Raw genomic sequence first — 25,413 nt, 5'->3', positions numbered from 1 at the left:
AGTACGGGGAGGGGTCCGGCCTCTTTCTGGAGCAGGTATATCACAAACAATCAACGGATCAAAGCTAATTTAGCATTTAACGCTGCTTGTTTTTGTCTCCGCAGGCTGTTGGTATCATGGAGTGTGTCCTGAATAAGTTTGGCTCCTATGAGACTTTCGAGGAGCTCACAGGTGGGACTGTGCTTCCTAAGAGTCAGGTGTGGGCCACCGTGCGGAAATATTTGCAAAAGGAAGACTGCGTTGGGGAGGTAAGTGTACAAGTCACCTTTGTCTAAAAGTGGTTTACCACCACTTTTTAACCAGGATTGCCAGCCTTTTAAATGTATACAGTAATCCCTCGAATATAGCTGATTTGAACCCAGGACCCGAGAGCTGTGAGGCCGACACTCTAACCGCTTGGCTGCCGGGCCACCCGTCTTTGTTACCTTAAGACCAAAATAAAAAGAATAAAGTTAAAAAGAACTCTGCCATTTTATATTGTCTTCAATGTATTCTATTTTTATGGTACATGAATCAGAAGTTTTGCAAACCTGTTAAGTGAGGCACACCAGAATTCCAATTTTGATGTTTCACTTTATTCAGTCTCTTATCGTCCCAGGTGGAGTGGTACCTCTACTAACAAAATTAATTGGTTCCAGAACTTGTTTTGTAACTTGATTTTTTTTGTAAAAAGAGCAGTATTTTTATACGTACATTCGCTGATTTATTTCCGTTTCTCAAAAAAACTACCCACTAAACCCTTTATAGAATATCAAAGAGTCCCATATTTGCATGAAAGATGTGAGAAACAAACATAAATGTAGAGAAAACGAGAAGAAAATGATTATTAATGTATTAAAATGAAGAACAAGCATGTAAAAACATTTTCTATTCCTGCAGGTGCAAGTGTAAGGTGGAAGCTAATGTTAGGCAACAGACAAAGCACACGAACACATGCAGATAAAGACATCTACCCGACTTCAAATTATTAATTCAAAACAACTTGGCAGTAAATAGCTGCTTTTTCAGACACTGTACAACCAGCAATTTCTTACGCATCTATCCAATGGCTATGGGCATATTGCCTTGCAATATCAGTCATGGATAACAGGCCCCACTTCATTTCATTTACCCCAGTTATTTTAAATAAACCTCTTTAACCACACTCGAGCAGGATGCAACGCTACTGCGACAATTTCAAAATAAAATAACATACAGGAAATGTATTGATGTTTTGGGGGATTTCGTAATTATTTTTCGTATATTCGAACAGTATTTTGCATATCAAAGGTTTTTGTAACCTGAAAATTTCGTATGTAGAAGCATTCTTAAGTACCAGTACCACTGTATATTGGAAAGGCTTTTGTCTTGTCTGAATTTAGTATTTTTATTAGGCCTGACCAGGATCGTCTCTGAGACGCTATTTTGTAAAAAAGGTATTTTGCAATTAATTTATGCAATGTACAGACACTCCTCAACTTACGAACGCAATTGGTTCCGAGCGATTGTTCATAAGTTGAATTTGTTTGTAAGTTGATTTAGTGCTATATTTTGTATTATAATTTATGTTTAAGGCCTATATAAGTATATTGAAGGTTTATATAAGTGCATTTGTATGTTTAAGGCTTGTATAAGTAACACGCATTGGTTTGTACTGAAAAAAAAAACATTTAATAAAATGGAGAGAATATGTACAGTACTGTAGAGAGAGAGATAGATTTATGTATTAGAAACTGGCCAAAAGAAGCGACCTAATGACGATTGCACAGTTTTCTTCTTTTTTTCATCATAAATGATGCAGTAGCACTGTATGGCATCATTCAATTGATTTGCAAACTTTGTGCAACGTTCAATATTTGGGTCCTGCTGCTCGATCTTTCTGTTTATAAATGGTACTGACAGTCGAACGATTCAATGCCCGTGAAACGCTCACCACTCTCACGCGCATCAAGCTTCGTTATTATTGCCACTCGTTTCAAATGAAATGGCTTGCCTCTTCCTTGCAACTCCCTCAATAGAAGCCTTTAGCTTTTTACCAACCATATTCAATATTGGATGCATGAGATATTTAATGATACAAATGAAAAAGGTTCTTTGCACACTGGAGATACATTCACGCACTTCTGCATTGCAACGAAGAAGAAGGTAGATGCTGGGTGAGCTGAGCTCTCACAGCGCCAGGCGTCGGTATTAGCGGCGGAAAGAAGTACTATTCCGAAAAAGACGCGAAATACAAAATTGGATTTGCGAACATTTTTGGACTTAAACGCAATTTGCAGACATGTTCGTATGTACCGTTGTTCGTAAGTTGAATGTTCGTAAGTAGGGGAGCGTCTGTATTTTCTATTTTTTGTCAGTAATTAAATATAAGGGGTTTAATTTTCACTTTGTATTGGATCAAATTGACTCGTTTACATTTTTTTTAATGAATTGTACCTGAATCAGACTGTATACTGTGAAGAGATTTGAATTTGGGATTTTTGGCTCTTTTAGTCAAAAACATTCCCGAACTCTGCAGTACGAGATAAAATGATGATTGTAACACGTGTGTTGTATGTTTAGGTTGTGGTGCGTCTCTCTGATGAGTTACTATCTCAGGCAATTATGATGGTGGAGAGCTGCCGCCCCACTTTGACCATCAACCTGACTGGAGCCCGTCAGCACTGGTTGGAGGGGATGCTGAGACACGAAATAGGTGAGATGCTACACTGTTTAGGCCAGGGCTTTCCAAATTATGGCCCGCAGGCCAACTACAGCCCGAGGCCCAGTTTTTATTGGACCGCAGAAAATTATGAAAATATTGAATATGGCCCACACGATCCAGTTTACGTTGCACTTCTCAGCTTTAACACTAGATGGAGTTAGTCAGATAAACGACACCAGTCCATTAGTGATCAAAACCTGTCAACATTTAGAAAACAATCAATTTTTTTCAGTAGCGTAAATATTCATTCATCTCCCATGCCGTGGAAACCAGTAATTCGCTGTGGCGACTCCTCCTGGGACAAGCCAAAAGTGCATTAGTAGTAGTAGCTACTGGCAAAACTAATATTTCTAAAATTTAAACGAATGACTGGGACATTTCAGTCAAGAAATTTAGCGATAGTCCCTCAGAATGTTCTTACCATATGCACAACAACATACCTGCCAACCTCGGTCAAGTTCTCCTCTTATTAATGATTGCAATTCCCCTTATTAAGCGATTAAAAAAACGTACAAATGCAACGCAGCACATACAGTGGGGCAAATAAGTATTTGGTCAACCACCAATTGTGCAAGTTCTCCTACTTGAAAAGATTAGAGGGTACTCGGTCGTTTGGTCGCCGGTCTTTTGGTCGCCCGGAAGGTTATTGATAATTACCATTTAAATTGTTGCTCAAATTCCCTAAATACAAACTGTGAATTATTATTTAGTCATACTTAATGCCCTATTAATTTTTAGACTAAAGAAAAGCTCCAAATTTCCCGTACTTTTATTGTGTTTTGTTGGAGAACTTGTTAAGACCCTGACTGACGTCCCTTTCTAAGGGGACAAGTCATGTACGTACATACAAACTCTTATACACTCACACGTCCGCTCCGTGTGCGGTCGATCTGTCGCCGCTCTTTTGGTCGCGGTCTTTTGGTCACGGTCTTTTGGTCGCCCGGACCGCGACAACGGGTGACCAAAAGACTGGTGGCAAAACAAGGTAAAACAACACGGTCTACGCATCAATAAAAGCCAACAATGGCCATGAGCAGTTTCACTGAGCCGACGTCAGCAATGGCTTGCAGGTACGTCAGTCAGGCTCTTAACAAGTTCTCCAACAAAAAACAATAAAAGTCCGGGAAATTTGGAGCTTTTCTTTAGCCTAATAATGACTAGGGCATTATGTATGACTAAATAGTCATTCGCAGTTTGTATTCAGGGAATTTGAGCAACGATTTAAATGGTAATTATCACTTACCTTCCGGGCGACCAAAAGACCGGCGACCAATCGACCGTGTACCCGTCCGCTCAGTGAAACTGCTCAGAGCCATTGCTGGCTTTTATTGATGCGTAGACCGTGTTGTTTTACCTTGTTTTGTCGCCGGTCTTTTGGTCGCCGGTCTTTTGGTTGCCGGTCTTTTGGTCGCCGGTCTTTTAGTCGCCCGTTGTTTGGATCCGGGCGACCAAAAGACCGGCGACCAAATAACCGCACATGAGATTAGAGAGGCCTGTAATTGTCAACATGGGTAAACCTTAACCATGAGAGACAGAATGTGGAGAACAAAAAATTGAAAATCAAATCAAATCACATCAAATCAAATCAAATCAAAAGCCTTTATTGTCATTATACAACAACTGCGTATACCGAAATTGGTGGTGCTACTCCACAAAGTGCGTGTTTCCCAGTAAAAACATAAATAAGTAATTTAAAAAGTCACGTCCAGGCAAGTTAATTCTAAAATATTGCCCAATCTAAGATATTGCTTTTTTGTTTGATTTTCAAAGAATTTATTTCCAAATTAGAGTGGAAAATAAGTATTTGGTCACATACAAACAAGCAAAATTTCTGGCTGTCAAAGAGGTCTAACATCTAACGAGCTCTAACGAGGTCTCCACTCGTTACCTGTATCAATATCATCTGTTTTAACTCATTATTGGTATAAAAGACACCTGTCCACAACCTCAGTCTCTCACACTCCAAACTCCACTATGGCTAAGACCAAAGAGCTGTCAAAGGACTCCAGAGACAAAATTGAAGACCTGCACCAGGCTGGGAAGACTGAATCTGCAATAGGTAAAACGCTTGGTGTAAAGAAATCAACTGTGGGAGCAATTATTAGAAAATGGAAGACATACAAGCCCACTAATAATCTCCCTCGATCTGTGGCTCCATGCAAGATCTCAGACCGTGGCGTCAAAATGATAACAAGAACGGTGAGATAAAGTCCCGGAACCACACGGGGGGTAACTAGTGAATGACCTACAGAGAGCTGGGACCACAGTCTGTGGAGGGAGTTGAAAGTCTGTGTTGCCCAACGACAGCCCCAAAACATCACTGCTCTAGAGGAGATCTATAGGGAGGAATGGGCCAAAATACCAGCAACAGTGTGTGAAAAGCTTGTGAAGAGTTACAGAAAACGTTTCGCCTCCGTTATTGCCAACAAAGGGTACATAAAAGTATTGAGATGAACTTTCGGTATTGACCAAATACTTATTTTGCACCATGATTTGCAAATAAATTCTTTAAAAATCAAACAATGTGATTTTCAGTTTTTTTTTTTTTCTACATTCCATGGTTGAGGTTTACCCATGTTGACATTTACAGGCCTCTAATCTTTTCAAGTAGGAGAACTTGCACAGTTGCCCCACTGTATTTACTCACGTAGGTTGCAATTAAAAGTCTAAAATGTTCTCCAAAGTGGACGGGGTGCCTAATCAGTATGCCCTAAATTCAAAATTCTGTATGATGCTGACTGCTTGCCTCTCTGGGTACATTGATTGCTGACAGTGAAAAGGCAGATGTGCGCATATCATGCTTAAAGCATGACTATTAACAGTCAATGATGACATTTTCGTCTGCTACCAGTGACCGAGAAGGATCCGGATTAGAGCCGAAATGGGTAAAACTAGATTGGTTTTCCAAAAAACGTACTTAAAAAAAATAATTGTTATACGCCGTACACAATTCGAAATGATAAAAAAACATAAAATACAGGAAAAACTTATAAGTTGACAGGTATACAACAAGCAGATCATACACCTGCAACCACTACTGGATTTGTGACAAAAACTAGAACGAGAATAAAACTAGATCATGACAACCATATTCTTGGTAGTTTCTGCAAATAACCAGACCAACTAATTAGAGTTCAAATTCAATCACTAATGTTTGTCCGTCCTAAGGCACACATTATCTGCGAGGGTTCAACAACAGTCTCCAACCATGGGCCACATCAGAGGGCAGGAAGCAATTTGACCTCAAACCAGCTAATCCCACTGAGGAGGGGCTGGCCAGCTTGAACAGCGTGTTGCTACGGAAGCAGCCATACCTGTGGCGAGCGGCTCTTCTTTATTATACGGTTTTCCAGGCCGGCAGCATGAGTTTCAGCCAGCTCTTCCGTAGCGTTGAACGCTTTGTTCAGCATCCGGACGTCCGCTGGGAATACTGCCTGCGTGCCAAGAGGGGACAGACGGACACTTCACAACCTGGTGATTGCGCATGCATGCACACATTGCAGCTAGAAGCTGAAGTGCTTTTAATTTAAGAAGAACTTCCTTTGGAAAACTACCACTTTTACCAGAGCCTATCTCCACTACTTGAGCAAAAGTTTTAAAAGAACTGATGCACAAATGCACTTACCGTATTTTCTTGCATATACGCCATATTTGTCGCTCCAAAAAATTATGACTGAATCGAGAGTGCGGCTTATGTGCACAAATTATACTTGACATGCACGAAACTGCAAGGTGACAAGGATACAACACCATAACGCAAGACAAATTTATTTTGACATCTATGGATGAAATTCAAGAAAAAAAAAACAATTCTTGCATAAAACGTGGGGGAAAAAAACTCACTTGTGCCTGCAATTGCTCACTCAGTGCACCGCCATCTTACCTAGGAAAGACAAACTAGACCACAACGGACACACTTCCTGGTTGTACTGGTCACGTGACTCCCTTTTTGGATTTGTCTATGTGCAGGCAACACCCTTTAGGAATGTGCAATCCAGCAATCTTTCTTAGGATTTTCCCTTCAAAGTAACACATTTGTACTCCCACCATGAATATGAAGGTGAAAATTGTGAATCAGGGGGGCGTCTTATACAAGAGAAATTGTAAAATTCAAAGATTTTAAGGCCATTTTAAGCGTACGGCTTATACGCGGGGGGCGGCTAATATGCGAGAAAATACAGTAGTTGCGATGATTTTTCCAAAGATTTTCCCTTCAAATTAACACATTTGTGCTCCCTATTGAAAATTGTGAAACAGGAGTCGTCTTATACGAGAGAAATTATCAAATTAAAAGATTTTAAGGTAATTTTAATGGTGGCTTATATGTGGAGGTGGCTAATATGTGAGAAAATACGGTAGTTATAAGTTTAAAAATGTTTGGGATCTTTTGTGTTTTTTGTTTTGTTTTATGATGTTTTTTAAACAGTGATTCTGATGAAAAAAATGCATCACCAAACATATTTTCAGAACATTCCAAAAGTTTTTAACTGGGTGACAAGAAATTATATGCATATCATATTACTATATATCATTCTTGTATCTGATAACTTTATATAATCGTACCAAATAGGGTCAAGACTGGGTAGAAATGTGCTTCTCCCAATCTGTTCCTTCATGTCACTGACAGCTATGTTTATTTTCCTGTCACTTAAGTCAAAAAAAATCTCACTCTTATTGTGCCATCTCGCGCATTGACTGATAAAAGTAATTTAACTGTTTTGACAAAGGATTAAAAAGTATAGAAAAAAGCATCTACCACTTTATCTGTAGGAAGTTAAAAAACGACTCAAACAAAGAGGATAGGAAAAATCTACTAAAGTGTTTCCCCCTCCTTTGTAGTGAATAAAATATCTTAACATTTTCGAATTCAAAAGCTTATGAATATGCAATCTGACTATTGGGTTACTTTTTGCAGGCTGCTTCAGTAAAGATCAAGTTTACTTAGATGGAACACTCCGGATACTTCGGCACCGAAGGAACATTGACTTCCAGATGTTGACTTCCTTAGGAAAGGTACTTTTGAGCATCATTACCCATATACAATTGTTCTTCCAATAATCATTTCTTGATAAAACAAATAACTATCGACTATGTACTTTTCTGCATCATAAACCATATACAAATGCTCCTTTAATTATAATTCCTCATTAAAAAACATGCTTTATTATGTTTGTTTGAAGCTTTAATTCGTTCCAACCTATTCTAAGATCCCCAATACTACCCTGTAAAAATGATAAAAGTATAACATTTTTGTATGAAATATTAGATTAGATTTTGATTAGATTCAGGTTAGGTTTTGGTCAGGTTTGGTCAGGTTTGCTTAGGTTAGGTTTGGTTAGGTTTGGTTTGCTTAGGTTTGGTTAGGTTAGGTTAGGTTTGCTTAGGTTAGGTTTGGTTAAGTTTGCTTAGATTTGGTTAGGTTTGCCTAGGTTTGGTTAGGTTTTCTTAGGTTTGGTTTGGTTAGGTTTGCCTAGGTTTGGTTAGGTTTTCTTAAGTTTGGTTTGGTTAGGTTTGGTTAAATTTGCTTAGGTTTGTTTAGGTTAGGTTAAGTTTGGTTTGGTTAGGTTAGGTTTGCTTAGGTTTGGTTAGGTTCTCTTAGGTTAGGTTTGGCTCGGTTGGATTTGGCTAGGTTAGATTTGATTAACCTTTATTTATCCTGTATTCGGGAAATTCAGTTTGTAGCAGTAGCAAGCACAGACACAGGAAAAGACAATGTAGACCTAGATAAAACTGGAACCACACACAGGAAGGTTGGGACCTTCTGCAGACTGAAGCTGAGGTTGAAAATATGCAGAATATTTGCAAACCACAAAAAAACGGGAAAATAGACAATTATTTATAAGACATTAAAATGAATAACCAGTGTAGATGTGTGTTAGCTATGTCCACAAAATTAAAACGTGAGTAATAGGTGATAGGGTTTGTTTTTTGTTATTGTTGTTTTTTAAATTTTATTTTGCAAGAATTCACTATTGAAAATAGGAAACTATTTGAAAAGCATTTGAAAATTACATAATATTGTTACATATTATTGATCTTTATTTTTGTATGTGTTGCTGGTAAATGCCACTAGGAAAAAGGGTCACAAAATCCCACTACGGAATATGATTTTTGACATTTGGCAGCTCTGTGATACCCATTACACTTCAACGTGTTATGTGTATTCGTGTGCGGTCGATTGGTCGCCGGTCTTTTGGTCGCCCAGACGTTGTGTCGCCGGTCTTTTTGGTCGCTGGTCTTTTGGTCGCCCAAATAATCGGCTGCTGCCATCTACTGTCAATTTATTAAAAAGAAGAACAAGCAAATTTACAGATGGTGTTTTTATTGAAGCAGTAAAACTTACAAATTCTAGCAACCTTCATTCTCTCTGGGAGAAATAAGAGCACTCATTTAACACATCGGCTGCTGCCATCGACTGTCATAGGCGTCCAATGAACCTTCATTCTCTCTGGGAGAACTTGCAATGTTGAAATACTAGATGGTCCTTTTTATCAAACAAATAAAAGTCTTTGTATACTTTTAGCCTGGAACTTTGACATTAAAATAAAAGGCAATAAGTAAAATTAATGTATTAAAAAGAAGACAAAGCAAATTCACAGATGGTGTTTTTATTGAAGCAGTAATACTTACAAATTCTGTACAAAAATTACAAAGACAAACTTACAAATTATGTACATAGGGAATTCACAGATGGGAGTTTTTATTACAAATTGTATGCAATGGCTTGCAGGTACTCTACATTGTTCGCGAATCGATCCGGGTTTCCATAGTCCTCCGAGTTCATTGGACGCCTATGACCGTCGATGGCTGCAGCCAATGTGTTAAATGAGTGCTCTTATTTCGGTATTATTGCATATTATATATATATATATATATATATATATATATATATATATATATATATATATATATATATATATATATAGAGAGAGAGAGATAGAGAGAGAGAGATAGAGAGATAGAGAGAGAGAGAGATAGAGAGAGAGAGAGAGAGAGAGAGAGAGAGAGAGAGAGAGAGAGAGAGAGATAGAGAGAGAGATAGAGAGAGAGAGAGATAGAGAGAGAGATATAGAGAGAGATATAGAGAGAGATATAGAGAGAGATATAGAGAGAGATATAGAGAGAGATATAGAGAGAGATATAGAGAGAGATATAGAGAGAGATATAGAGAGAGATATAGAGAGAGATATAGAGAGAGATATAGAGAGAGATATAGAGAGAGATATAGAGAGAGATATAGAGAGAGATATAGAGAGAGATATAGAGAGAGATATAGAGAGAGATATAGAGAGAGATATAGAGAGAGATATAGAGAGAGAGATAGAGAGAGAGATAGAGAGAGATATAGAGAGAGATATAGAGAGAGATATAGAGAGAGATATAGAGAGAGATATAGAGAGAGATATAGAGAGAGATATAGAGAGAGATATAGAGAGAGATATAGAGAGAGATATAGAGAGAGATATAGAGAGAGATATAGAGAGAGATATAGAGAGATATATAGAGAGATATATAGAGAGATATATAGAGAGATATATAGAGAGATATATAGAGAGATATATAGAGAGATATATAGAGAGATATATAGAGAGATATATAGAGAGATATATAGAGAGATATATAGAGATATATATATATATATATATATATATATATATATATAAATAAATAATATTTCGGCTTATTTGCGGTAGAGAAAATGAATGCAATAAGCATCGCCACAAGGGTCATGGCGGTGCTGGAGCTCATTTCAACCAACTTTTGGCAGGAGGCGGGGAGACCCTGATTAGGTTCCCAGCCAATCGCAGGGCACAATAAGACGGACAACCCTTCAAACTCATACCTATGAATAATTTGAGGTGTCCAATTAGCCTTGCGTGCATGTTTTTGAGATGTGGGAAGAAATTGGAGTACCCACAGAAAACCCACGCAAGCGAAGAACACACAAACTCAACTCCACATAAGGTTGTCTGAACTTAGGGTTGAACCCTCAGATCTGTGAGGCCGACCCGCTAGCGAACCGCCCTTCATTCAAGTGGCTCGTTCACATTGTCATGCTTTTGTATTAGTATCGTAATATTTGCTTTACTTGCTCCTTTTGTGGTAATTCTGTCTAAACACTTTCACTCTTTTAGGTGTCCTATGAAGATGTGGAAAAGTTGCGGCATTTAGCAGTGATGCAGAATGCCAGAATCCCACATTTCATGCGAGACCAGGAGCGGTATCTTCAACAACTGGATAACATAGTTGCTGTGAACGAAGTTAATGATTCAACGTTGGAGCAGTTGCTTCCTTGAATTCCTCTTCCCAGCTGAAGCTGGAGGAGCCTTGGAAGAACCGCTGGAAGCCTCCATGGACGTTGATGTCACGCACTGGCCTGGTTGGCAGTTAAATGATTCAGTATGAGCAATGATTTGAGCATTTAGAAAGAAAAAAAACCCTTGAATGATATAAAAAAACGGACATGTACTGTACACCTCTAGCTAAATTTACTCTTTTGTCCAATGCATGTTTTTAAGGATTTACACACAATCTCACTTTCAATCGTGCTATGGTATTACCTCAATATACACCATACTCAACATTGTGTAAATCTAGAATTTATGTACTCTTTAAAACTAATGCCTATACATACAAGACACTGCTGCAAATTGATTCAAGAAATACATTCTTTAAAGGTGACCTTCCATTATTTTTTTTATAACCTTTGATATCATTTTATTGGATTTGGAAGAGAATTTGTGTTGAAAATGTCCTTTTCCAAGCTATTCTGGTTACAAATTTTTGCTTGCCTCTGCAAAAAGCATTTTCAATGAGGATAACTTGAACAGAATTGAATATTTAAACTTGAACTCATTAGTCCAATTGGGTGTGCCAGTGAAAAGAATTTATATTTTAAAATCAATACTATTTCCTATTTACAGCGTTCCTACATCTGAAGGCGAGCTCAACTCAAGACTTCATAATAGTGTTTGAAATTATAATTAGAAATAATTATAATATAATTAAAATTAGAATTGCTTGGAACAAACCTGCAAAGTTAAGTTTCTTGCTGAAAATGATCATGTTGAGTGCATTATTTAGTTACGTTATGAAATATCCCGAGATTGGCACCATATCGCTCCCAGAACTGTGAGGAGTTTTAAAATTAGGATTAATTTTTAACATTTGTTTGATTGAATAACTAATGGTACTCATGCGTTTAAATTTTGAACTATTTTGAAAATTAAATTTGAGATGAATGCCAAGTAAGGCTTTATTTATTATTATTGTTATTTTTTATATATAGTTTTTATTTTATTTTTATATTTTATATATTATTTATTTATTATCTTTAACAAAAGAAATGGCTGAATGTTAAGACAAACCGTATGTATACATGTGCATCCATGTGTATGTATGTATATTTATATATATGTATGTATATGTATATATATATATATATATATATATATATATATATATATATATTTCAGCAATGTATTCAATATTTATTCATTAACTTATTTCTCACCTATTTATTTATGTCTATAATGTCTTTTCCTGTGTCTGTATTCTCACCCTCTTGCTACTGTGACAGTGAAATTTCCCGAATACGGGATGAATAAAGCTATCTAATCTAATCTATTCTAATTTGAAAAAAAAATGAATTCAATGCCATTTGAATTTTTTTTTAAAGAAAAATACAATTTTCACTATTATTGAGGTGTCCTTCGTGGACTCATGCATGAGTTACTGACTGCAAGCTTTGTGATATCATCCACAATTCCACACAATTAATTAATTGGAGGAAACCACGACAAATGCATACATTCATACTGTATGCAGTATATTTTTTGCGTGGCCAAAGTTGCATCCTACCACCCGGCTGTCAGAGAGCCAGGAAATGCGCACATTGGCTGGTATTATTCTTCATGAAATAGACCTGAATGTGGTAAAATCTTGGTCCTGTTTTTCTCCCCCCAAAAAATTACTTCACGTTGATGCATTGCTCGTGCACAGGTCCTGAGAATAGGCTAGTGCAGGGGTGGCCAACTCCGGTCCTCGAGAGCCGCTATCCTGTGTGTTTTCCATATCTCCCTCTTCTAGCACACCTGAATCAAATGACCAACTCGTCAGCAAGCCATCCAGAAGATTGATAACGATCCTGATTATTTGATTCAGGTGTGTTGGTGGAGGGAGACATGGAAAACAGACCGGATAGCGGCTCTCGAGGACCGGAGTTGGCCACCCCTGGGCTAGTGTTTCGCGCTTAAGGGGTAATCCCAACAATTGGAATGTCGTAAACCAGGCCTTTGGCAAGGAGATGACCTTAAGGCAAAATAAATTGACTTTTAACCAGACTAGGGACTGACCCCTTTGCGGGAACCAAGCTGCTTCTCAGAAAGCCACAGCATACTGGTGTAGGAGGTGGAGAATGGGTAGTGGGAAAAAAAGCATTACCGTATTTCCTCCCATATAAGCCACATTTGTAACAAAAAAAAAAGACTGAATCAATACTTACATCGTTGCTATACTCTTTTTCACCAGTAAATGTCGAGAAATTAATATTTACTATTTGTGGTTATTTTCTGTTTTGCAGTAAGAAAACAACCATGACTGGATGAATTACTAACTTCCTTATGATATTGACCCTAATAATGTGCTTTTGATTCTTACAGTATCACAGAAATACCACGTGCGATTATTTTTCTTAAGATTTTCCCTTCAAACTAACACATTTGTACTCCCTATTAAAACCATGAATATGGAAGTGAAAATTGTGAATCAAGGGCGGCTTATACGCGAGAAATTGTAAAATTCAACCATTATAAGGCAATTTTAAGGATGTGGCTAATACGCGGGGGCGGCTTACGTGCGAGAAAATATGGTACTATATTAAAGTATTATAGTCAACCACAGTAAATGTCTGCATTTATATAGTGGGTATTTTTGGCTTTGTCATGACTCGGCCTCCTGCTGTCAGATAACCAGGAAATTAGAACAATGTGTACCATTTGTGGTTAAGCTTCATGTAATAGGCATTCATCTTCGATACCGCACATTTTTGAAAGGATTACGGTTGCTGGAGCCTCATCCAGCTGACTTCAGGCGAAAAGCAGACTACACCCGCAACTGGTCACCCGCGACTGGTCACCAGTCAGCCGTTGGGCACACTGAGGGACAAATGACCATACGCACCAACAATCATACCGCGACCAATAGGCAGTCATTTGGACAATAAGGCATATTGTGACATCACACCATCACCAATATCAAATGTTCATATGCAGAATGGTTTGAATTCAAAAGCAATTGTATTCAAATTACAAGCCTCATCTTATGCATGAAACAATGGAAAATAATTAGAATTTGATGGAAGGTCACCTAGATTTTTTTCTCTTTTTGTCACAAGCAAATATATTGTTGTGTTGATTTAATAGGGGTTTTGTCAACCCGCAATGGCTGAAGGGGGAGAAGAAATGGATTTGTTTGCAGATTTACAGTCAAAGCTATTTTCAAGACGGACTTTTCAAGAAAAAAAGCTGGACATCATTAAGAAAGGTCGGACAACTCCAAAGCAAGCAAGCCTGTCACAACCGGGAACGAACATTTTCAGCACTAAATCGAATAAAAACGTATGCCAGAAATACAACAGGACAGGCACAACTTTCAGCATTAGCTTCGATGGCGATAGAAAAGAAGGAGGAAAGAAAGGAGGATGGATATTGCGTACAGTTAAAAAGGATTTTTGGTGAGTAAAATATGGATTTTATATTCCTAAATAATATTTCAATTGTATGAGGTTATTATTGATTGGATTGGATAACTTTATTCATCCCGTATTCGGGAAATTTCATTGTGACAGTAGCAAGAGGGTGAGAATGCAGATGCAGGAAAGGCATAGTTACACATAGTTACAAGTTAGACAGTACAGTCGCAAAGGCCGCAGAACAACAAAGCAAAAGCACAAAGTACAAAGCAAAGCAAAGTAAATGGGATCATTAAGAATCACCAAATCAAATCATTAAGACAGAAAAGCAGCAAAAACACAAAACGAGCAAGCTGCCATTTGAACGGCGCCATCTTGGTTGCGGTAGCAAAAACGGATATAGGCTCAAGAAAAAGACATTGTAAAGATGATTTTTTATTTGTCGCAGCTGTAGCTGTAGTAGAGGTTTTATAGCCATAAAATAGTTTTTGAGGGTTGGATTGATTCCGACAGCTGAAGGCGTCACTCGGAAATTCACGGACCGCCGCTATGTGTGTGTGTGTGTGTTACTATATCATTAATTCCACTACTTGTTTCAAGACATTTTAAAGGTCAATAAATCCATTATATACACAGGGCAACTAATTCTAAGTGCCTACCTCTACTTCTAAAAATAAAAAAAAGACCACATTTAAAAAAACAAAAACAGCCAACCAACTATGACGGGAAAGCATCCCTCTTCAGCGGGGCATTGTGTAAGAGAGCCAAACAGCCGGCCGGTGGCAGGCAGCAACCTCAGAAAGTAATCACGTGTTTGTATAGAATATTTCTTCAGTAAATGCAGTCAGCTAAAATTCGCTCAAAGCTTTCTGGCCCGTTGGCAGCATTGTAGTTGTTGGTAATAAATGTGTAGTTACATGTGCATGCATCATAATCCTAATAATCTCAGTTTTTCCATGTGTTGGAATCAATGTATACCTGAGATTTGCTGCTGGCTAGAGGTAAAATCGGGTCAAAAAAATCCAGCCTGACCCGACCCAGCCCAATCCCGGCGAATTAACTTGATTTGCAGTACCCAGCCCGAAGCAAACCCAAAATTATATTTGTGAGGACTCGGAACTCCCGAGTCGGGAGAAGAGGTGATTTATGATAACAGATTAAAGCCTGTCTTTTGTAAGGAAATCTAAGTTAAACAAGACTGTATAAACATTTACATCTTTTATATGATAATATAGATGTTTGACGATCATCAATTTTGCCGATTGACATTTTAGGCCCCAACCCGACCTGATTTTTGGGCTCAGGCTAAAGATCTCACCTCTACTGTTGGCCAACAGTTGGCCAACAGGGAATTTCAACTTGGATGGGCTGGAAGTGAACATTTGAGTGACCAGTTAAAATGGATTGGACTTCGATGGCGGTCAGAGACTTGAGCTATGGCAGTAGACCCAAAAAAATTCCCAAGGCAAAATCCATATAGGCCACACTTTTCTGAATTGATGTCTTTAGTGTTTCTATATTTTTTTGGCCATCACAAAATGCGCGCATACAAACCTCATACTACAATTGGATGTCAATTACCCCTGCAAAATATTACCCCTGCGTTGCCCAATCTGAGATCCCTGTCCTATGTGCATGTACTCGGTAAAGGATGGGTGTTTGTTGTTATTTAAGAATTATACTCTTGGAAAAACCTACAAGTCCCACATTCTATTTGAATGAACACGTTTTGTTTCCGTATATTAAATGTACGTAAAGATGTTTCTTTTGAGCTGACCTGGTAAACACTGGCATAACTTGGGAACACTGTAAGGGAGAGCGGGGTTGGCATTTATCACTTTTTTTTAAATCAATATCTTCCATTGAGCACATCTTGGAATAATTATTCATTTGTTACAGGGAGGCTTGGCTTGGATTAGACATGCTTTTGGTTTTTCAAAACAGTGATTTTAACTGTTTTAACTGATTTATTATCATTCAAAGACAGTCAGGCTGTTTGTGACAACCATTCCCACACACTGTGGCATTGCTTTTCACTTTCCTAGGAATCCTTACATTCACATATTATTGCTTTTTTTGTTTTACCCTTACTGGTCAATCATCGGTTGCCAATGACGGCAATACACGCCCAAACCATTTTGATTTGGATCTGCAAATGCATCGAACATTTAGTGCTGTCAACGGCAGCCAGTTTAAAATGTCGATGTTTTTCCAGTAAAGAAATGAGCTAGTTACAACATCATTATAATGTGCACAATCTTTTGCTGTACCACTTCATCTTTTTACTTTAATCTTGAAAATCTGAACAATTAATATGAAACATTTCGTCGGACACGATCATCTGCAACTTCATGACATTTGGAAATCATTTCAACTTTCTCCTGAACAGATATTTTCACCGGGAATGCACAAACTTACTGTCAACGTCTGCAGACGGTGTCTCTACATTTAAAATAGCTACTCAATGTAAAACCTGACACAATAAAAATGAATACCAGCATTCATAAAATCCATATACACTTTGATATTCCTGAAGGTGGTTTATTTTACATGTGCGCACAGTTAAGAACAGGAGTCTAAATTGTATTTTTTTTTCTTTTTTAGGTTTCAAGCCTAATTCATTGTCCATGATTTAAATTCATCAAACCATTCGTTAAATATACTGTAAAAAGTTGTACATTTCCGTCAGTACAAATAAAAGTACGTTACATCTCGAGGCTGTTCGGAGTCCAGTCCTCAAGTATAGATGAGGAATCTTGAAAGGATTTACTAAGCCTCATGCCTTAGTTTTAACCTACCATAGTATTTTCCTAATTCCTTACTAGTGAACATTGTTTGATAGTTTATCAGCATAAAAGTTCAAACAGAAACTTAAAACTCTTGCAAAATACCAGCAAGCTTACTCATAAAAAATAAAGCAACAAAACTACATTTTAAATGTTTACATGAGCGCATACACACAATCTATAATAACAGGGTAGACTATTCAATGAATCAGTAGTTATAAATATTACATTGTGCATTTCTATAGCACATGTCAAGTGTTCTAATGACATGATAGGTATTTGTTAGTTACCAACTGTCATCCGTTCAATACAAAGATGCAACAACACTTTTTTTATAGGACATAAGCTATACTTTTCACAAATCCACTTTTGTTTTTTGTTTCCCTCTGATGGTATTCTTCTAAATAAAAAAAACCTATAATACAATAGTGAGATTACGTGTGATAAATACTCATGCACAGACAATACTATCTAAAATGCGAAAATATACTGCTGCACAGGGCTAACACTGTGCGCGGATGGGAAGTAGTCGGCTATTACAAAACATCAACTCAATAAAACAAGATCCGTGTAGAAAAAAAAAAGGCACATGGACGTCATATACAAGAGCACACACGCGACAGCTGTCTTGCCACCCACAACACAGTATACAGTTAAAAGAACAGATGCAATAACGTCACATGCAACATTTGGGAGGATGAGGGGGGGTAGTCCCACACATGGTGCTCATCAAATGAAGCTGTCTCTACTTTTTACATCACACAATCCTTTTTGCCATTATAAACTGGCTGAAAGAATCCTGATCTTGAATTTCGCCTTTTTACTCAATTGGGTCCGCCAGCAGTAGCTACTGTACGACAAGACGATAGAAAAGGTGAGCGTGAAGTCCGTAACACATCGCTCCGCGGGCTACGCGTGTAGAAGAATCCAGGAAGTGGTCACGGGATGCAGGGCGCTTCTGGGAAACTCTCTCCTTCGGCAGTGTGCTGGACCGTGTGTTCCTGCAGAGCAGCGAGATCGACAAAACGCTCACCACACCACACGCATTTAAACTGCGTCTCCCGGGAGTGCACGCTCTGATGCTTGGCCAGGTGCTCGCGTTGCTTGAAGCTCTTGTCGCAGCTGGCGCACTTGAAAGGTTTCTCCCCGGTGTGGACGCGGCGGTGGCGCTGGAGCTCGGACGAGTACCTGAAGCGTTTCTCACAGTCGGGACATTTCAGCGGTTTCTCGCGGGTCGGGTCGCAGCGATGCTGGACAAACTCTGAGGAGGACACAAAGCGCTTGTCACACAGAGAGCATTTCAGCGGCTTCTCTGCGCAGTGAGTGTTTTGGTGGCGCTGAAGCGTGGAGTTCTTTTTGTAACCCTTGCCGCACACGTCGCACTTGTAGGGCTTCTCTACTTCCCCTCCGCATTTGTGCCTCAGCAGTTCCCCGGATTGGCTGAAAGACTTTTGGCACGAGGCGCACTTGAACAAGCTTTCCATGCCGTGCACCTGCTGATGGTAGAGCAGGTGGGAGGGCTGAAGAAAGCCTTTGTCGCAGAGGTTACACTTGAAGGGGCGCTCGGCCGGATTTTTATGAGTGCGACGGTGGCGTACGAGGGCGTACTGCTGCTTGAAGCTCATCTGGCACTCCTCGCACTGGAACGGTCTCTCCTCGGAATGAGTGCGTTCGTGCTGCCGCAGGTCCGACGGGCGCTTGAAGCTCTTGCCGCACGAGCCGCATCGGAAAGGCCGTTCTCCTTCGGGCTGGCATTGATGGTGCAGGAGCTCGGAGGACTCCTTAAAGTGCATTTCACACAGGTTGCACTTGAACAGGTGCTCGCCCGAATGGGCGTACATGTGGCGCACGAGGTGGGAACGGTGCTTAAAGCTCTTCTCGCACACGGCGCACTTGTACGGTCGCTCGGAGCTGTGCGTGCGCTGGTGATGGGCCAGGTGCGAGGACTGGCTGAAGCTTTTATCGCATGTGTCGCATTTGTACGGCTTCTCACCTGTGTGCACCCTTTCGTGGCGAGTCAGCTCGGACAAATGGCGGAAGGACTTGTGGCACACTGAGCACTTGTACGGCCTGTCCGGTGCGGAGGCTTCGAAAGCGGGCGGGGAGGAGGCACTGATCGCCGCTCCGCCGCCGGACGTCTCTTCGGCGGAGGGCTGCTGGGGATTGGCCGCCGACGAGGTGGGAGTGACGTTTCCAGAACCGGGACGGTAGGTTTTCTCGCAAATGGAACATTTCATTGGGTTGTTTCCGTTGCCGTGAGAGTTGTGATGCTGGGCCAAAGACGTGAGCAAGGAGAAACCCATCTTACACACGCCGCAAACAAATGGCTTCTGCTCCACCTGCACACACTGATGCTCCAGGAGGTCCGTGGCTTGGCTGAAGATCTTCATGCACTGTGTGCATTGGAAGGACCTGTCCTGAGTCACCATGCACTGGTGTTCGTGGGGGTTGGCCAGGTGGGATATGTCGTGGCCACAGGCGCCACACTTGTGCACTCTTTCGCCCCCTAGCTGCATGGAGGCCTGTTGAGCTTGCACAACATGCTGCTGGCCCAGTTGCTGCTGCTGTAGCGAGGAATCTGGTTGCAGGACAACACCGTATACAGTGCAGGCCAGAGTGTCTGTCGTCTGGGAAAGTGTGTGCACTACAGACGGGGGGGACACTGTGTGCTGCTGTTGCTGCCATGCCTCCGTCATTCTTCCGCTTCAGGATTCGGAGCTGAGTTGATGAGGTTTTTGAGGGCACACAGCTGATTATAGTCGAAGGAAAGGTAACCTTTCTGTAGCTAACACACCTTCCAAGAAATAAACATTGACACCTGGAGGGGCACAAAATAAAGCGAGGATTAGGGGACTGGCATGGTTACGCGACTGACTGTATGATGCAGGTAGCTTGTTCTTTCATTGTACACATCTTAGAGGCAGGGCGGCCCCGCGGATGAGTGGTTAGCGCGTCGGCCTCACAGTGGGGGACCTGGGTTCAAAGCCAGGTCGGTCCACCTGTGTGGAGTTCCAAAGACATGCACGGTAGGCTGATTGGACATTCTAAATTGCCCCTAGGTGTGAGTGTGAGCGTGAATGGTTGTTTGTCTCCTTGTGCCCTGCGATTGGCTGGCCACCATTTCAGGGTGTCCCCTGCCTCTGGCCAGAAGTCAGCTAGAATGGGTTCCAGCACCCCCCGGGACCCTCGTGAGGATAAAGCGGTTAAGAAAATTAGATGAGATGAGACATCTTAAAGGCTGTGAATTCACGAACAGTGGCACCATTTTAGTGGGTAAAAAATAAACCACGGGCGGCCCGGTGGAACGAGTGGTTAGCGCATCTGCCTCACAGCTCTGGGGTCCTGGGTTCAAATCCAGGTCATGTCCACCTGTGCACTCTTTCGCCCCCTAGCTGCATGGAGGCCTGTTGAGCTTGCACAACATGTTGCTGGCCAGATCCAGGTCATGTCCACCTGTGTGGAGTTTGCATGTTCTCCCCGGGCCTGCGTGGGTTTCCTACGGGTACTCCGGTTCCCTCCCACATTCCAAAAACATGCATGGAATGGTAGGCTGATTGGACACTCTAAATTGCCCCTAGGTATGAGTGTGACTCTGCATGGTTGTCCGTCTCCTCGTGCCCTGCGATCGGCTGGCCCCCGATTCAGGGTATCCCCCGCCTCAGGCCTGGAGTCAGCTGGGATAGGCTCCAGCACCCCCGTGACCCTAATGAGGATAACGCGGTTCAGAAAATGACATGAGATGGGGAGAAAATAAACCACTTAAACAAATAGTGTCAGAGACATTAATTCAGCTTTTCTATACATAATATTAACAACTTGCAGACAAAATACCCGTATGGGAATGACAGCTGTGCCGTATTATAGTGTTATAGTATAAGTATTATGCTTCGTGTGGTGATGATAACACTTGCGTGTATCTATCGGATGTCGCGACAATGCAACTATCAAATAATACGACTGTGTAATAATATCGTACGACATTCATAGCCTGCATGGGTCTATTTCCTGAACCATTTCTTCCTGCACGTCAATGTATTGACGGGTTCGTCTAAGCTAGATGCGCTTACTTTAAATACAGCTCCAGCAGGCAAATGGTCTCAAATAGGAATAGAAATGAACGCCGTTTTGAAGCCAAAACTGGAGCTACTAGCTGCGGTAGCTAACGGCTAATGCCCCCCTGACGTTACTTAACAAGGGGACCTCCTTCACTATTATGACAGGCTATGTGTACCAAACTAACACTTCCGAGACTCCATTCAATAATTTCGAGATCCTGCCCTGGCAATTAATTGTCCGTGACGACAAAACAAAAGCAGCCGCCACTTTGTCCGATGTCGCGTTTTCCGAGAGGCCACCATTCGATTGGCGAGTCTAGCGTTAAGATAGCAGCCTCCATGGAGAACTGACCCCGAATCTAAACTAGGCCTCCGCCGCCGAGCCGCAGGAAGAAATTCACCTCCTGAAAGCCGAGGTTCTCTCGTCTGCAAAGGTCGCGTGTCAACACTCGTTCACCAAAACCTACCCGGGTCACTTAGTGATGATTTTCACTCCTGTCTTTGGACCGAAGCCGACGGCATTGAGAGTAAGTGGAGGGCGGAGGACCGGCGGTAGCGGGGATGCGGTAGAACCTAGACGCCATCCTCCCACAGACGGACAAACACCGGAAACCACGCAGCGATCTCGGCTACAACCTGCAGCCGCTCCACCGAATAGTTCCACCAGAGTCGACGAAAACCAATTGGAATCGGTGATAAGGACTCGCAGGGTTGGTTCCAAGAACAAGCAAGCTAACAAAGACGACGAGGAAATGGAAAGAAACGACAAATGTAAGGACTACAGAGCGCCACCAGGGGCCGCTGTTTCAGCCAGTCATGTCGACACAGATTCATTGCAGTCGAGCTCGCGCTTGCATTTCAACACTCACTGCACGTTTACATTGCTTTAAAATACATTCATTTAGATCTTCATTAAACACTCGGCGGAAATAACTCATTGGCTGTCATTGACTAACTTTTGGTGGAGAGGGGATTAGGCTGGACCACAGGTTCCGCAACGAATTTTCCATCTTAACCTCCTCGGACAGGGGTAGGGAACATATGGCTCGGGAGCCATACGTGGCTCCTTTGATGGGTGTATATGGCTCTCCGCTAACCTGTGGTAAAATATGGGAACCGCTGGTGAGAGACCTAAGTCCCGAACGCACCAATGGGAGCCTCACGCCGGTACTGTGGTGCCGACACAAATTTTTCTTCATTATACTCTTCTGAATGCATACTCTCATTTATACTCATTAATTAGCAACAGAGAAAAAATGTTCTCAAAATAGACCTTTTTACTTTCAAAGTGGTGAAATGATTAATAAATGCAAACATTTTCATGTGTTTTTACTTTTAAATTCTGAGTACGGCTCTCAAGGAATAATGTTTGAAAATATGAATTGTTTCTGGATCTATTCATCTAAAAGGTTCCCGACCCTTGTCCTAGGACCTGGCGTCCACGTGTGGACATCACATTTTTGGTTGTCACCAAATTTTGGACTTAAAGGTCCTGGTGTCCACTTATGATGTGGACATTATTTTTCTCAGAAACTAACTACATCATGTAAAAAGATAATTCTTTGTTTTTACACTCATCAGATCCCAATTAGCCTAAATATCAAAGAGTAAAAATAAAAATGCATGCCTCGCAAGAGTCTGGGTCTTAGGAAGTTAAATATAGACATATATTTGCTATTTGAAATAATTCATTCATTCATTTATTTTCTGAACCACTTGTTCTCACAAGGACCATGGGGGTGCTGGAGCCTATCCCATATAACTATGGGCACCAAGCGGGGGAGACCTTGAATTGTTGGCCAGCCAATCATAGGGCACAAGGAGTTGAATTTCTAAAATTGGACTCCGTTGAGCCAAGAACTAAAGTCTCTTTGTTTTTAAATTAAACAACTCAGCAGCTTTAATCCCCTTTTGCTATTGGCTAGAACACTGACGTATGGCGCCTTTGCGAACTACAGTAATACCTCGAGATATGAGCTTAATGTGTACCAGGACCGAGCTTGTATGTCAATTTACTCATATCTCAAATCAATTTTTCCCCTAGGAATGAACTAAATACAAATTAATCCGTTCCCACACTCCGAAAAACACCAAAAACAGGATATTACAATGAAGAAATAACTTTTTATTTGTTCTAATTCACTACCTACTCACAAAGTAACAAATACCTATCTACACTTTAATACTAAAATGTGACATTTTTCAGTACAGACAGACGGTAGTCGGTCAATGCGGACGAGAGAGAGAGAGAGACTTGACAGCAACGCGCTCGTAACATAACTTTAAATTTAACTGAAATGAACTTAGATTACTATACACACACTTAAAAATACGTTTTAATCTTACGTTACACTAAATTTAAACCTTCTTGCGCGATAACCGAGGCAAAGATATTTTTAATGTATTCCACCGCGGCTTTCCAGGCGGAACTTCCTGATTCTCTATGCCTCAGGGTGCTTTCGCTGGGGTCTTTTTCAGATGCTTGCTGTGCTTTCAAATCCATGTAGATTCCCCTGGCTTTTTCGTCTCAATCTTGAGATGGGGTGGGGCGTGGGACATTTTAGCTTTGGTGCCAAATACCATGAGAAGGATCCTACCATTATTCTCAAGCACCTGAATGATAAGACAGTTGCCAAGACTAGCTAGCCATGGTAAAACAACTCCATATTTGGAAGTTCCTTCGAAACTGAGACATGCCCACTAATATTCAAATGAATGCCCACTTTTGCTTGCTGGCAATAACAAGTCTGATTTTGAATCGTGTGCTTCTTTCGTTAAAGCCTTTGCTGATGTGTCATAACACATCTTGAGACTTTGTTTACAGTGAGCTGAAAATGGATTTGCCCCCTTCCTTATACCTGTGTTTTTAGCATATTTATCTCACACAAAGGATTCATTCACTCATTCATTTTCCGAAACACTTTATCCTCACTAGGGTCACGGGTGGTGCTGGATCCTATCCCAGCTGGAGCGCACGAACTGAAGGTCGGACTTTCTCCTTCAAAATTTGCTGGTAAACAGCAGAATTCAATCTTCCATCAATTCCAGCAAGGCGTCCTGGTCCTAAGGCAGAAAAGCAGCCCCAGACCATCACACTGCCACCACTGTTTTTATGGCATGCTGTGACATTTTTTCGCCAAATGTAACGAGCCGGATACCTTACAATAAGTTAAACTTTTGACTCATCAGTCCATAGTGTTCTTCCAAAAGTGTGAAGGATCATCAAGATGTTTTTTGGCAAACGTAAGATGGGCCATTAAATTCTTTTTGGACAGCAATGGTTTCTGCCTGGGAACTCTGCCATGGATGCCAGCTTTGTCCAATGTTTTTCTTATAGGAGAGTCATGAACATTGACCTTAACTGAGGCCAGCGAGGCCTGCACTTCTTTCGATGTTTTTCTAAGTTCTATTGTGACCTCCCGGATGAGTCGTCGTCACACTCTTGGGAGTAATTTTAGCTGGCCGACTAGTCCGGGGAAGGTTTGCCCCTGTTCCAAGTTCTCTCCATTTGTGGATAGTGGCTCTGACAGTGGTTTGCTGGACCCCCAAAGCCTTGGAAATGGCTTTGTAACCTTTTCTAGACCGATAGATGTCCATCACTTTTTTTCGCATTTATTCTTGAATTTCTTTGGATCGTGGCATGATGCTCTGATCTTGTAGCCTACTTCACTTTGTCTGACACATTCTATTTAAGAGTTTTCTTGAGTCAACACGTGTTGTTAATCAGTTGTAGTTGTGGCCTGTGAAATTGAAATCAGCTTTCCTACAATTGTGATTAGTCACAGTTATTTTGTGATTTAACCAAGGGGGTCTTAGGGTTATTAGTCTTACATTATTATATATTTGCTCGCAATGAAGAACGCTTTGCTTTACTTAGCTTATTAACATTAAAAAAGTTATTATAGTATATCTGCTTGGAACAAAGTAAATGTTTTGCTCCTTAGTTAGACCAAACAACAGGAAGGTCGAATCCTCTTGGACTTCTGGAATGTGGAGAAGAACCTTCAGCTCTACATGACCTTCATTTGTTTTGAGAGCTACGACGTCTATTGAAATTAGGGTCCTTGACTATTTGACGTCTGACTCCTGTTTCCCACCCCTCCCTTGAGAGCTGAGACGTCCATTGTAACTAGGGTCCTTGAAGCTAATAAACAAGGAAAAGATGCGTGTGACGCCAGAACGAATCTGGACAGAGAA

At 40.8% G+C, this 25,413-nt stretch overlaps 2 protein-coding genes across 4 annotated transcripts in view; one reads left to right on the top strand and one right to left on the bottom strand.

Annotated features, from left to right (window-relative positions):
* Positions 1-11,365, top strand: part of kiaa0895l — a 15,175-nt gene extending 3,810 nt beyond the window's left edge. For all 3 annotated transcript variants that reach the window (XM_077624551.1, XM_077624560.1, XM_077624567.1), the window contains exons 2-7: positions 1-35; positions 105-248; positions 2,542-2,674; positions 5,852-6,157; positions 7,599-7,696; positions 10,819-11,365. The exon at positions 1-35 is cut by the window's left edge and continues 719 nt beyond it. In XM_077624551.1, the coding sequence (XP_077480677.1) occupies positions 1-35; positions 105-248; positions 2,542-2,674; positions 5,852-6,157; positions 7,599-7,696; positions 10,819-10,980 (878 nt within the window). In that variant the 3' untranslated portion in view covers positions 10,981-11,365. The remainder of the gene's footprint in view (positions 36-104; positions 249-2,541; positions 2,675-5,851; positions 6,158-7,598; positions 7,697-10,818) is intronic.
* Positions 11,366-16,902: 5,537 nt separating this feature from the next.
* On the bottom strand, positions 16,903-22,007 carry LOC144068924 (uncharacterized). Its single transcript, XM_077593862.1, has 2 exons — positions 21,684-22,007; positions 16,903-19,979 (listed from the first exon to the last, which is right to left on the bottom strand). The coding sequence occupies exon 2, from the start codon at positions 19,855-19,857 to the stop codon at positions 18,100-18,102; it is 1,758 nt and encodes a 585-aa protein (XP_077449988.1). The 5' UTR covers positions 19,858-19,979; positions 21,684-22,007; the 3' UTR covers positions 16,903-18,099.
* Between the last annotated feature and the right edge of the window lie 3,406 nt (positions 22,008-25,413).

The sequence above is a fragment of the Stigmatopora argus genome, chromosome 2 (assembly GCF_051989625.1).
Source record: "Stigmatopora argus isolate UIUO_Sarg chromosome 2, RoL_Sarg_1.0, whole genome shotgun sequence".
Taxonomy (NCBI): Eukaryota; Metazoa; Chordata; class Actinopteri; order Syngnathiformes; family Syngnathidae; genus Stigmatopora; species Stigmatopora argus.
This window is presented reverse-complemented; position numbering and strand designations above follow the sequence as displayed.